This window comes from Ambystoma mexicanum, chromosome 9, assembly GCF_040938575.1.
Source record: "Ambystoma mexicanum isolate Mex_15411 chromosome 9, UKY_AmexF1_1, whole genome shotgun sequence".
NCBI lineage: Eukaryota > Metazoa > Chordata > Amphibia > Caudata > Ambystomatidae > Ambystoma > Ambystoma mexicanum.
Genome location: NC_090931.1, coordinates 609,823,473 through 609,838,250, shown reverse-complemented (window position 1 = coordinate 609,838,250; position 14,778 = coordinate 609,823,473). Strand labels below are relative to the sequence as shown.

At 45.9% G+C, this 14,778-nt stretch overlaps 1 protein-coding gene across 1 annotated transcript in view; it reads left to right on the top strand.

Moving 5' to 3' along the window:
* BLMH (bleomycin hydrolase) overlaps positions 1 to 14,778 on the top strand; it is a 648,489-nt gene that overhangs the window by 213,729 nt on the left and 419,982 nt on the right. The window contains exon 8 of the mRNA XM_069615257.1: positions 12,400 to 12,558. Coding sequence (XP_069471358.1) covers positions 12,400 to 12,558 — 159 coding nt within the window. The remainder of the gene's footprint in view (positions 1 to 12,399; positions 12,559 to 14,778) is intronic.

Below are 14,778 nucleotides of genomic sequence, written 5' to 3'. Positions count from 1 at the left end.
AGATAGGATCCAAGTATCCTGAAACTAAGAAGCCGAGTCGAGGAACCGCTGGAAGGTTTGGCACCCTCAGACCGCTGTCGTCCCGTGGGACCCCTCTGCATCGGGTCGTCCTAGAAGGTCTGCAAAGACGCTTCGACCCATTAGAATAGTGGGACCAACTATTCTCGGCACCTTCAACAAAGCCTGCAAGTAAGCCTTCTCGGAAGAATCCCTGGGCCAACCAATGGGCTGACCAGCTTATGCAGGACCTTTGCTCTGTCTCTGCCGTCGTTTCGAGGAGGCCCTCGAAACTTAGTATACTGCTAGCCCTGTGTCCGCGGCACCCTCACACTGAATTTGGTACACTTGGCATTCCCAGGTCTGAAGTGAGACGAGTGCACAAGGACTGGAGCATACGCGGTTACCGTGTTGCCCTGCCACGGCAACGGCCTTTGCAGGTATGCTGCATTTGTGACCCTCTTGCCCCTGAAGCCTGCTGCAGTGAAACTAGGGCGATTCATCCATGCGGAGCGGAGAAATCGCTGCATCTCAAGAACTGAAAGCTGCAGAGCCGTCATACTTCCACGATAGAATCCGCAACCGAAGTGGACTCGACTGGTGAATTTTGGTCCGGAGTGCGCCTGGGGCTGGTGTGTAACCTTCACCGGTGGCCCCTTTTGCCTCCATCCATTATTACGCAGGAGTGGCCTTTGGGGGGTCCCTCTCCTTTCCACTGCTAGAGCAAACTAGCGACTCCATCCCGCACTCTGGAACTGCCTCTGCCTTCAAGTTGAGGTCCTCCCTGAATAGTGGGAACTTATTCTTCATCGCCTCATCCACCTTCCTGATCTGCTAGAGACCCCTGAGGAGACCCTGTTTTGCCCATTGGAACAACCGCATGCACTTGCATTGCATGTATCTTTGAGCACAAGGCTCCTCTCTTCTTAGGGCTTGGAATGCCTCTTGGGTGTGTTGCTGATGTCGAAAGGGGCCTAAAGACTACCTGCACTGCCTGTTTTCTTCCCATCTAGGTTGTCAACATATTTCGTGAATTTAACCCTTTAGACCCCAATCTTGTGTGTGTGTGTGTGTGTATATATGTATATGTATATATATATATTGTATTGATTGTGTTGGTTGTGTTGGTTTACTTGGTATTGCTGTGATTCTTTTGCTATGGTGTGAGTTACAAAGGCCTTGTAATACATGTGTTTATTTTTTGATGCAACACCTCTCTGTGAGTAATTTGTAAGTGTCCTTGCATTGTGTGCTCATTGAAGTCTTTCAGTCACCCTCACCCCTCCTGAGACTTAGTCTTGACTGCCTGCCATAGCTACCTTGATTGGTCTGGCTTGTCCAGAGGTTACCCTGTTCCGAGAAACTAGGCTGACCTTCTGAACATCTGCCCACCAGGTCAGAATTAAGAAATTCGTCTTAAAATCCGCCGCCTCAACAAATACATCAAGTACCAGAAGTTTTGGATGGTCTCCCTTTAGCACGTGCTGGGACAACTGGAAGGAGGGTATTTCCTGTCGTCGCTGGACCTGGAGGATACTTATTTTCACATCCCCATCCTCAAGGGGCATCGAAAGTTTCTACGCTTTGTGGTCCAATTCAAAGCCCTTCCCTTCGGGTTGAAGTCGGCGCCATGGGTCTTCACCAAGTGGCTGGCGTTGGTGGCGGCACGGCTGCGCCTGCAGGGGATCCACGTCGACCCCTACCTGGACGATTGGCTCATCCAAGCGAAGCCATGGGAACTCGCTGTCGAGCACACAGCGAGGACCATCCGCCTGCTCACGGAACTGGGGTTCTCGACAAACTATGCAAAGTCCTGCTTGGTGCCATTGCAGGATGCTCTGTTTCTGGGGTCCAGGCTCAACACATTGTCGCGCCTGGCTTCGCCATGGAGGACAGGATTAAGGCCATCCTGGGCAAGGTACAACGGCTGTTGACGATGGAAGTTGCCAGGGTGAGGTAAATCAAGTCACTGCTCGGCATGATTGTAAGTGATTTCAATCCGGCACTTCACCTAAGTCCATGCCTAGCGTGTAATGCACAACTGAAATCCTTATTTATTTGTGTCTAAAAGTTATTTTATTCTGAACGATGTACCACATATCACGCCCCTCTCTTGGAAACCTCTAACCACTAAATATGGGCTAAATCACAGAAATTGTTTAAATTCTAATGGGAGCCGCTTTATCTGGTTGCAGACAAACGCTAGCAATAATTTGACGGCCAAAAGTAATGTGCAAACTGAAATTGGAGGTCGGGTGCAATGAAAAGCTGTTTTACACGTTATAGAATTTTACCTAAAACAAATTGCGGCAAACTTTTCCATGCGCGGTAATAGCGATAGCGGGAAAACTATAAGGATTTGAGATGGTTTTGGGTTCTCTGGAAAGCTTAGGATGTTAGGTACAAGCAGACATTTAAATTTAATTTCTAGCTTGAAATATGAAGAATGTATTGGACGTTTACATGGAGGTCGTTTTTCTGAGATAGAGGCAAATTGGAAAACAGGCATGCACTTTTAAAAGACAAACAGGATTTCTTTACACTAGGGATGGACTATGAAGAAGCAAATACTACACGACAGCACAGCCACCAGACCAGGACGTCTCTGGATCAGGTTTTTGACTGCCGAGACACTTGCCCTCTCCAGATGAATTATGTCAGCACATAAATCGGTTTAACACTACTAGCGCAGAAGACGATAATAGGGATGAGATAGAGAGTTCAGGCAGTTCAAACATATTCTAACAATGCAGTTCTGAGTATAATAGAGGATGGGTTTAGATCGGGATTGCTATGGACAGTACATAGGCTAGTGACAGTCCTATACTAAGGATACTCACTATATAGGTTTGAACAGAACCGTCAGGAATTCTGATCTGTCAAAATCAGGGATTCTGGTCAGAAATTCTTCCGGGCACACCGGACTGGATTGGGTCAGCAATGGCTCTGGTTCACAGCTATCTGGTCACAGCAAGGCATAGCTGGGATGGGTCTTTGGATTCTGGTGATAATTCTTAGCAGGAAAGCAGTTACAGCACAGCCCGGCTGTTCTTTGGTTCCCCTTAGAGGTCTGGGGTCAATTCTGGTTTCTGGAATTTGAGGGCCTAGCTGAGAAAGGTTCAGCTATGGAAATGGGCCCTTCTGCTTGCAAAGTTTCTGGAGTCTGGAGCAGGGAATATGTCAAGTTCTCTTGCAAGGTGTTCCGCCAGCAATCGGTTGGTGGGTGAATCTGTGTGTGTTTCTAAGTCCTCATCTGTCTCTATTTATGCATTTGATAAAGGGGTGTGTATGCTGGATTATCCTAAGCACGCCCCCTAGGGTGGCTATAGGCTAGAATCTTCCCTCTCCCTTGATTGGAGTAGAAAACGGGGTGTCACCATGATGATGTGGTTTTACGAGTCAGGGAATCCTCCCCTTGCCTTTTGAACATGAAATCTACTTTTCGTATAATACATATTAAACAATAGCATATCTAGATCACATATTTTGTGGAGCAAGTGCTCTTCCAAGCCCCATCTTTGTAGGATCTTGTGTTGCCCTTTTGGGCCGTAACACCATATCTAGTTTACCCAAAATGTTATACAACTGTGCGCATTGTATATGGGCACAAGTGTGTGAAGTTCCATACTTTTGACATGAATACATTTGCTATAAAACCACAATTTCTACAGTTACTTCTCAGAACATAGCACAGTGTTCTGGCTCCTCTTAAAGTGTACAGCCAAAATTTAGGTTTAGAAGTCCTGGGTTTACATATTTTTTTACAATTGTCCACAGTAAATTAATAGTCTCTTTAGAATGTACTTTCTGTCCATTGTGAATCAAAGTTGTCTGTCGCCGCCTCCTTCTCCTGCTTGCAGCTCCAAAGCAATCTCCGCCCCCTTCCTCTGGCAGAGGCCTTTTACGATCCTTCCTGATTAGCATCTCCTTGCCTGAGAGGAAGTCTATTATGCCTTTTCCAGAGCAGTCCAAGTGCTCCTCACCTCTCAATCAACACCTGAATGTGAGTTCCTGGTCTAGAGAGCAGAAGGGGGTGGCTGGCCCTGTGAAGGAAGAAGTTTGGGGTTTTGGCTTGGAGACGACTGAATTTAAATGTCACTTTGTTACATTTTTCTTTGTTTAAAATAAACTTGCAATTTTAAAACAAACCTCTAGAAAACTGATTCCAGACTCTAAACCACGAAGTTTAAATAGTTACAACCTAGTTTACTCTTGATGACAGGTCACTTCGATTTTAGACATTAGATCTTGATGGTACAAGTTTACAGTTTTAAAACAGGCTTTTGAAACAGCCATTCAGGCCGCCGCTGGTACTGCCCCCAGATTTTGACAGATCCCGCAGGCAGGCATCTTTTGCTGTGGGTGTTTAGATGACCAGTTCAGCTTTCCAGGATATTGCAATTTCACAGTGATTCTTGAATTCAGTAATATGTGACACCCAACAAGAAGATTGGATGTTTGTGGTTGGTTTGCACCAACATTTTGTATTTTCAGCAACCAAGAAAAGATTTAAAATGCAAGAATTCGGATTTCTTTCAGTAAGCCCTGCTTTTCATGCAGTCTCCATCTTTACTGGTTGGGCAGACCAATGACATGTATCCGAAGTGCGGTCTCCGTCCCACCACTGACAACATGCATGGTAGATTTGGCAGCCATCTTTTTGTGCTTTGTACAGCGCAATTTCCTTAGGTTTTGGCGCGCATAGGGCTTTTGCGGCCATTTTGATGATTCTGGCACCATCGGCATACAGTGATGTCGCAGGGCAGAGCGTAAGTGGGTTAATACATCCCACATGTCGTCCTGCATCTACCTCGTTCGGCTGTGCAGGCTGCATATGCAGCCGTTGCAAGAGTTCCTCGACGCCTGTTGGATCCAGGTATTGGGAAGCTTCGAGGACAAGATCACCCTCGACGAGACATTCCGCCGGGCGATTCGGTGGTGGGGCGTCCATGCGCATCTTGCGGCGGGCACGGACTTTCAGATCCCAGCACATCAGCAGACGGTGATGACGGACGCCTCCCTGGAGGGATGGGACGCGCACACCGGAAATCTCCACGCAAGAGGCCTTTGGCTCCCGGAGGAGAAGTTGTTACACATCAACGTCCTGGTGCTCAGGGCCGTGTTTGGGCCCTCAAATCATTCCTTCTGTCCCTCGGGTGGTGCGGGTCTTCACCGACAAAACCACCACAATGTTCTACATTCGGAAGCGGGGGGCACCAGATCCCCGGCTCTCTCCAGGGAAGCCCAGGATCTATGGCACAGGGCTGTCGCCCAGAGGATGTTCCTGGTACCCTTTCATCTGGCAGGAGTGAAGAACACTGTCACCGACTCAGCAGGGAGCTGCTCTCTTGCCACGAGTGGGAGCTTCGGCAGGATCAGGTGGACCTACTGTTTCGACGATGGGGCAATCCCCGGATTGATCTGTTGCGACAGCGACGAACACCATGTGCCGGAGGTTCGCCAACAGGTTTCCCCAACCGGGGAGCATGGGGGACGCATTCTCCTTCCCCTGTGACGGCCTGTTCCTCTATGCTTTTCCCCCGTTGCTTCTGCGACTCATCAGTCAACTCAGATGGTCCCGGTGCAGGATGATCCTCGTTGCACCGGCGTGGCCGACACCGATATGGTACCCGGACCTTCTGGACATGTCCGCATCCCCTCCAGTTAAGCTTCCGGCGGACGCAGATCTTCTCGCCAGGGAAGGGAGGCACAATTCTGCACCACTACCCAGGGTCGCTGAACTTGCAGGCCTGGCTCCTGCAGCGCTAGAGTTTGGTGGATACGATCTCCCGGCGGACTGCAAGGAGGTGCTTGCCAAGGTTAGGGCTTTGTCTACGCTGAAAAGCTATGGCCATAAGTGGAGGAGGCTTGCCGTCTGGTTCCGTGCACAGAAACTCGACCCTCTACAGCTTACGGCCCCGTAGGTTCTGCCGTATTTGCTGTCGCTGGCCAAGGCGGGGTTGACTCATGCGTCCCTCAAGCTTCATCTGGCGGCTATCTCCCGCTACACCAGAACTCCAGGGCGGTCATCGTTGTGGTCATACCGTCTGGTCGAGTAATTCATTAAAGGAATTTTCCATTCGTTCCCGCCGGTGAAGGCTCCGGCCCCGGCGTGTGAGCTCAGCGTGGTGTTGACTAGGTTCATGGATCCACTGTTCGAGCCTATGCATTCAGCGGCGCTGAAGTTTTTATCGTGGAAGACAGCGTTTCTTGTGGTCATCACCTCTGCACGAGTGGGAGAGATCCAGGCCCTCTTGTAAACCACCTTACTTAACATTCCACAAGACAAGGGTGGTACTGCGGACGCACCCCTCTTTCATGCCCATGGTGCCGTCGGGTTCCATCTCAACGAGCCCTTGGTGTTACCTGTGTTCTTCTTGTCGCTGGCTGAGAGGACTTTGCACCCGCTGGATGTGGCTAGGACGCTGAAGTTTTACATGGAGCGCACAAAGTGTTTTCGGAAGACATCACAGCTGTTTGTGAACTTTGGCCCTGTGAACCAAAAGAAGGCCCTTTCCAAGGCTTCCATTTCCAGGTGGCTCTCCGGCTGCATCACCCGTTGTCAAACCCACCGTTGCCTGGCTGTCCGATAGCCCATTAGACCAGAGCGATAGCTGCAACTACGGCCTTCCTGTCTGGTGTACCCTGCTGGACATCTGCAGGGCTGCTACGTGGAGGTCGACGCACACCTTCACGAAATTCTACTCGTTTGACCGGGATTCCAGGGAGGAGTCAAGAGTCGGCCAAGCAGTGCTCCACAACCTGTTCGCTTGAAGATGAGCCTGGTGAGGAGCTAAGAGATGCTTAATGTTGAGATGTTGATATGCTTAATGTCGAACCTTGCCACCTCCCGTGGTTGTGCATGTGTGTGTACTGCTATGTATTCTTTATTCATGAGCATGTGAATCCATGCCAGACCCCATGCTGGAGAAGGAACAAGTTACTTACCTGTAACTGTTGTTCTCCAGCATGGGTCTGGCATGGATTCACATGCGAACCCTCCCGCCTACCCCTCTGCGGCTCTTCTCTTGGTCCTACTGCCACTTACGTGCTACCAAATCTGAAGATGGCAGGTAGAGGGCAGTCATTGGCTGGGGGCAGTATAACCCAGGGACCAGTGATCTGTTGCTAAGAATACTAAAGTTCCCAATTGAATGCTAATTGTTTAGATGCCATTTTTCAAGTAAAAAATTCTTTTGTGTGGTCTGATTATTTAAAGATGTACCTTTACACATAATGCTATATCCTCAGGGCTCTGCTTTATCTGGCATTGAGGACCCCCCCCCAACCCTCCACCACAAAATAAAAAGTGCTCTGGTCTCAAGTAACAGTTTCTGCTGCTTGTGAATCTTTTTCAGATTAAACTGTGTAGACTGCTGTCTGTTTAAACTTTAATTTAGCATTTGACAGAGGAGGAAGACAGTTTTTTTTCAGAGTGTAAACCTACCTCAGCAAAACGGTGCCACAATCCTACTCGACAAAAATGAGTTCAAGCATGCTCAATGCAGCAGCATCATGACAGTTTTTGAAATTAAGTACAAACCAGCACAAAGACCAGTTGTTTGAAGGTGATGTCCCAAATCAGACTCCATGATGGCTATCCTAGAAAGATGTGGTACACATGCATCCACGTCTTGTCACAAACTGACAGGTGACATAAATCCGTTTCAGGGATCAATATTAAGGTTTGACACGCAAGAGTCCAGGTATTTAGCATTAACGAGTGACCAGAAGTTACCTTCAAGCAAGAGCTAAATAACTACCAACTCGCCCTCAATTTTGAATATCGGCTCGATATTGGCTAAATATGTTAATATGCTTTTATTCTAAATTGGATGCAATGCCTCCATTTATAAAAAAAATCCTTCCTGAAGAAGCTCATATACAGGCTATTTTTTAAGTGCGTCAAATAACATCAAATATCTTGAGTAAGGTAGCAGAAACAGTGGCTAGACTGGATGCCATGTGTCTGCTTTTAATGGGGGTGGGGGATGTCATAACTATAAAACATTCAATCAGAGTAGACCTGTCATAAATAAGCTTCAGGACAGCAATCGCCAGGATACCTGTTGCCCTTTAAGTTCTCATTTTCTTTTTGGTAGCAGTACTCGCAAGAAAAGTATAGAGTAACACGCCTTTCTTGTGGTAGATGCAGAGCTCAGTGTGACTTCAGTGTGAACCCCATCCCCAAAAGTTAGTGTCCTCCCACTGGACCCCAGTGTGGGGGGGGGGCGGAGTGTGACATAGTTTCATATTGATGGGAGGAAATCCCCACAGACCTGGGTGCGTTACACATTACGTCACCGCTAATGCATAGCATTTGTAAAATGTTCAATGTCATATCCCACCCAGACAAAATACAAGAGCAGCCCATCTCTGAGGTCAATATTAGGAAAACAAGAGCAATACAGGAGTTTCTAGAGAAGCAAAGGGAATCAGTTTGTATATATTCAATGCACTGTACTTCCTTATTTCCAAGAAAGATGGAAAATTTCAGACCTATCCTAGACTTAAGCTCACTAAGCCCATTTGTCAAGCTCTTGACTTTCGCATGACATAAGAGGGGATCTGTTTGCTCATGAAAGGACACTGGACCAAAATGAGGTATATAAAACTGCAATCCACACAGGCAAGCTTTCTTTCTACTTATTGAGCCTTGTTAGCCACTAAACATCCATAAAGAATTGTTCTCTATTCTTAAAAAATGGCCAGTTGCCACCATTTTGGCTTCACTTGACCTTTATTGCCTCCTTTTTTTTAGGTCATATTTATTCTATTCACTCTGAATCACGTCTTCCTCTCTCCCTTCATACTCCACTTCTCAGTCTCCTCTTGCACCTGATGCTGGAAGTGTTATGGTCCTTATCCTACTCCACCATGCTCCAATCTTCAACACCCTTGACCATACACTTGCATAAGCAATTAAGGAGAATTGTGACAGTACAGGCTCTGCCTCGCTGTGCTTTTTGTTGTTCCTTGCTAAAGTCCCTCAGTCGCTTGCCCTTTCCTCCGCTGCCCCAGAAGCCCTATCGTCGTGTTTTCCGATGTTTGTGTGCTCTCCTATTGTTTTTAATCTCTGTCCAGCTTCTTATCTCTTTGATCTCTTTTAGATTTGTTCACATTTGCAAGTGACAGCTATTGCCCTCTAATCAGTTGGGTTTGGAAGCTGGGATATACATGCTCCAAGTTGTAATCTAATGTCTTCAGTTTCACTCTGAATGAATAACCACTAGCTTTGCCTCCAAGATTAGTTTTTGGGCGCCCCTCTGAGCTTCGGGGTACTCTTTTAACCATGTCTCTAGTTTCATGTCCCATTTTGGTTTCCACAACTAAAAACCTTGGTATCAATCTCAATACCATTCATTTTAATCCTTGAACCACTTCGCACAGAGAAACATTCAGCTATTAAGGTATCAAGGTATGATGGCAATTTAGGCAAAACAGAGTAATGCAGATTACAGATGCAAAGCATGTTACCCTCGCCAGTGTTTTGTAACCCGCATGAATCGGAGGAGAATTGCAGATGTGCAAAACAAAGCTGCAGACCTGGGCTGCTGACAGGTTTGTTTGCTTCGGCCACCCAGGAGGCCCATCCTGTGCCACGAACATGAACTGTGGAGATTCCAAAATGGTGCCGACTGTCGGTGCAGGGTTGCAGTTGGCACCATTTTAAAGAAATGACGGCCCAAAAATACTAAAAGTCTAATAATCTAACAAGGCAGTTGAAACGCCACAAGAAAACCAGCCAACTGCAAGACGTCACACAACGCATTCAGAGAGACCAGTCATGGCCTAGCTTGTATTTAAACCGAGCAGCCCAGACTAAGAGAAGCTGGTACCACTGATGGCCTCAAGAACTCCACAATTGGCATAAGTATTGTCAGTTTTTTTAATTATCACATTGTGATGTTTGTCACTGATGGATTTGCAGGAGAGCCAGACTAGGGAAATTTCCCTGGTCCAGCCTTGACCTCCAGTGGGCTCACTCCACCCTAACCCACACTTCTTAAGTCACCACTGTCTATTACAAATCTGTTGTCCAAGTGAGGGGGACGGGGGGGTAAAGCCTTCAGCCTTCCCTTCAGGAATTTCTAATGGCAAGCTACTCCAATACTCTCCCAGAGGTAATGATTGACCAGGTGTCCTTTTTTTTCTCCCACCATCTCTGTGCACCCGGCTCTCTCACAGTTCTTTCATTCTCCTGCAATTCCTTCTTTCCATCTCTCCTCTGTTCCTATTGTCTCCCCTTCTTCTCACTCTGTCTTCCTGTTTCCACCTATTCTCTCTCTCTCTCTCAACTAACTTTGTTCTTCCCCTTTTCACCACTCTCCCTATCTGCCCCTCAGATGTCTCACTCGACTCCCTCCTGTTCTCCAACCGCCACCATCTACACTGTTCTCCTTTTTTTCGACCTCACGGCCACTAGCTCCCTTTCACTCACTCTGAACCAATCTCATAATCTTCCTCCTGCTCTCTCTCCTACCTTCTGCTCCTCTCTCACCCGGTCCTACATTCACTCTCAATGCAGTCACCCTCACTCTCACACTTAGTACTATTTTCCTTCCCAAACAATACCTCACCAGTACTCTGTTCCGCAATCTCCAAAATGTCACACACAGCACGCCACTGTTTTCCGCTTTGTCTTTTGGTCCCCTCCGTCACCCAAACTCCCTTCCTCCATTTGTGGCCGTGCAAGTCTTTTTATACCCAGAGTTTCTGACCTGATCGCTTCCTCCCCTCCCATTGGTTCTTGTCTTCAATCTGTTACTTCCCTTTTTCCAGGGGGTCAAGTCCCAATGTCCACTTCATGTTAAAAAAAGAAAGAAAATGGCCCGTTTTCCCCCTTTGGATCTTTTACTGCATTTCTGGGGCCGTGCCCCCACATTCCCCCTCTCCCAGCCACTCGCATTGCCCTCTTTCTATTTTGTCAGGTCTCTGCCATTGCTGGTGATTCACAGGTTATCAAAGAGGCAAGACTCTCGTTTGGCGCTTCGGCTCCTGAAGGTTCTGGCTGGAAATCAACTGCAATCTGGAACTGGTGGTTCTGTAAGAAAGAAAACGTAGGCAATATAAAACGCTGCAAGGCATGGTGCAACTGACTGTAGTTCCAATGTCACAGGTATGTCCTGCACATTTGGGGGGGTTCATGGACTGGTACCCTACCAACTCCTCACTCAGACTTTATGGTAGGACCAGCTCTGACATAACACTCGATTAGGACGCCTACCCAAGATTGGGAGCCATCTCTTCCCCCCACTACCCCCCAAGGGTAAAGTCCTTGCCCCTTTCACATTGGAAAGTGAGAAAACAGGCTGAAGCCTCAGATGAAGCCAACAAACGGATCCAGACTCCCTCGATACATGTGGATTCCACCATAGGGGGACACCATTTTAGCTTGCTAATGCCAGTCCAGTGGAAAACTGTCAAGCTGAGGACAAAAACTTCATTATCAGGGCCACTGGTGAAAATCTGGCACCCAGGACAAGGTCGCCATACAGAGCGACCTGAGGAAAAAACATGTGACAGAAGGGTAGAACCATCTTCTGTCTGGCCATGAATGAAGGGGGCGAAATACCCATTGTCTTTGAGAGGTCAGGTAGAGACCTACAGTAGTTGCTGAGAAACCACGGACAGGAAGGGACTACAAGTGAATGCTGATGAATCCAGGGAGGTGCATGGAGCCTGGCGAATGGTTACAACTTTGTTGGGCTCATCTTTTGGGCATTATCTTAGAGTGGGGTTGACTTTTTTAAGAGGATGTTAAGAACTTAGATTTTTATACTCCTCAATGGAGAGGTTGAACACCTGGAGAAAAGCCCACTTTGTGTTGTCCCATCCCTGACACTTTTTTGCTTTAGGAACCTGGGTACATCCTTATTAAAGAGTCTGCCCTAGCTTCTAAAGTCGGTTGGTCCAACCCCCTCCTTCACAGAATACCAAACACTTTTATAAGCACATTTAATCAGTGTCATGTCTGTCATTGCCCATGATAACCACGAAACATAGATGGGATGTTTATAGTTATTTTCAGAAATATGGACGAGATCTAGCTCAGTAAATAGTATGTTCTATGCTCAACCAATGCGAATAAATATGTAGTTTTTTCAATCTAAAGTTATTATAAACCCACATAGATGAAAACAAAATTGAGTTCACTGACCAGAGGTTAAATTGCGTAGCATGTAATTGCATAATTCCAATTACTGGTTCATTTTAACAACTAAGCTGCAAAAAACATTGTTACTGGTAAGCAATGTGTCCCTTATAAATATTCCAACAAATTCAACTTCCATTGATGATGTACTTAAACCTACTGCTTTATACTGTTAACTCCCACGTTTTAACTCTTGAAAGCAACGAACATATTTCAAAAATGTCCTTTTTTTTTTTTGGTCCCTGCAGATCTGCCTGGTGAATGACCCACGGCCAGCACATGAGTATGGAAAGCTCTACCAGGTGGAGTTCTTAGGGAACATGGTTGGTGGAAGGAAGACGTTGTACAACAACCAGCCCATTGAAACCCTAAAAAAGGCATCTGCTACGTCAATAAAAGACGGCGAGGTTTGTTTTTTACGAAGTCGTAGTATAACTTCTTTTATGAGATTTGCAACTTAAGGTATGTGTCCCACTGAAGGTTTGCTGTTTAACCTTTAAAGTTGACCCATTTCTTGTACCATTTAACTTGAAAACGTTGTGCTACGCCTTTTCTTTAAACCAGATGTGGGCCTAATGGGAAACCACAACCTAATGAGAGAAGCAGTTAAAAGTACCAGACAAAAACTTGATATACAAAATGGATTTGGACCAGGAAGAGGAGCCCATAACTGTTGGTCCATGCTGTGACTATTTTGAACTGAAAATGATAAACCATTATTTATTTTGCTTCAATAAGCTTGATTTCCTATGATTTGCCAAAAAGCAAATTGGATGATCAGTCAAAGGACTCCACCCCAACCAACCGCAAAGACTGTACTTTGCGGAAATACTGTAATTTCATTCCACTTTTAGGTTGACGGTTCCCATGAATCCTGCAGGAATTTCCTCTAATATTGGCAGGCACGTTTTAGAAAGTGTACATTAAGGGCATACTATAGAATTCTTTAAAGGTCTATTACATAAACGGCATAATTTTGGTTCCATGTGTTAAAATCGCGGCAAAAATAGCTGTTTACACAAAAAATCACAGCAAAAGGCTGTGGTTTTGCCACCACAATCCATGTAATGGATGCAGGGGACACCCCCGCAACCCCCAGACCCATTATACCATTTAAGAGGAGCGAGGGACACCTCTGCAACCCCCGCTCCCCTTAAATGGTAGAATGGGGTACACCTTTACCGGGTCAAATCACTGCATTTTTTCCGCGATTTTCTAACTAGAACATACAAGCTCTTTTATGAAGCATTGTTTTGTCTTGTGTTCCCTGCCTTGGTCCTGCATGAATGCTTGCATGAGAGACTGCCTGATGGAATGTTATGCCTGTGGAATGTTGTGGTATGTGTTTCCCTGCAAGCTCCATGAATGTTAGTTGGAGTGAAGCAGCCTGTGAGAGAGGAGGCCGGTGGATGGCTCCAGTGTACCTTCCTACTTAGTTACCCTTGGACTTACCTGATGTATATACCTTGTCACTGGAACTTAGTAAAGAAATTCACTTGCCTTGTTTGACAAAAAATAATAACAAAATATTTGATTTAATCCTAATACCCCAAATCATATGAACCTCTGAGACACTCAGGGTGCCACGGGTAATAACCACAGAAAAGTCAATCTTTATGAAACATACAGAGTATCACACGGAGGCTAGACTACAGGCTGTGGAAAGGCATGCCAGCCAAATGGAATAAACGGCAGTGAAGAAGGCACTCTGGGGCTGAGCCATTGACACCAGTTAAAAGAGGGGGCACTAACTATGGGTGGACACTGATATCAATGTTGATGTCCCGGCAGCAAGTCATCATTTGCCTCTGCCCCATACACAGCCTGTCCGCTGTATTTGATTACTGCATACCATCATTTCTATAGCACCTGTAAGAAGTGGCGATTTCATTCCTGCTTAAAGAAGTCCTGGAACGGGTTTTAATTAAGTAAATATCCCAAGGTGCATCATCATCATTAGTTTGAGACCAATTCTGTATTTGAGAAAAGTACTGTGCTGTTTAGGTTGTGCTAGTGTTCTTTCTTAGTCTTTAATTATAGCAGTTAATGAGCTCCTAAATGTCTTCCCCAAGCGGGGCTTTAGCCACTTGATTTATAAGCAATAGGTACATCCTTGCATCTGTTTCTTGCAGTAATATCCTGTTAAAAAACAACATTGGAACAAAAAAGGAACGGTGTCCACGGGCTGTAGAACACTCGCGTCCCATGCACAAACAAAATTTCAAAGCATGTCTCGACTCAGTATAATGATGAGAACACGGTGGGGTGTCTCGCTTAATTTGTCAATGATCCAATAGTAAAATATTCAAAGTATTAGATTCTTGAAATTACATTCAAAATATGCTTCATATCACATCAGTATAGATGGACAATATTCATCTCATATTGTACAGTGCAGTGACTGGTAGTACATGATTTCATCAAAATTCAAAGGGACAACAAATTGAGAAAATTTGGAAAAACAAACACAATCAGAACTAAAGAATTCATAAAATCAAGAGCTCAACGCGTTTTGGGATTTGTTATCCCTTCTTCAGGAGCTGGATATTATATTAGTCCAATTGATATTTTCTTAAGGAGTGTTCATATTCACTGTAAATGAACAACAGAAACGGAGTAAGTGAGTT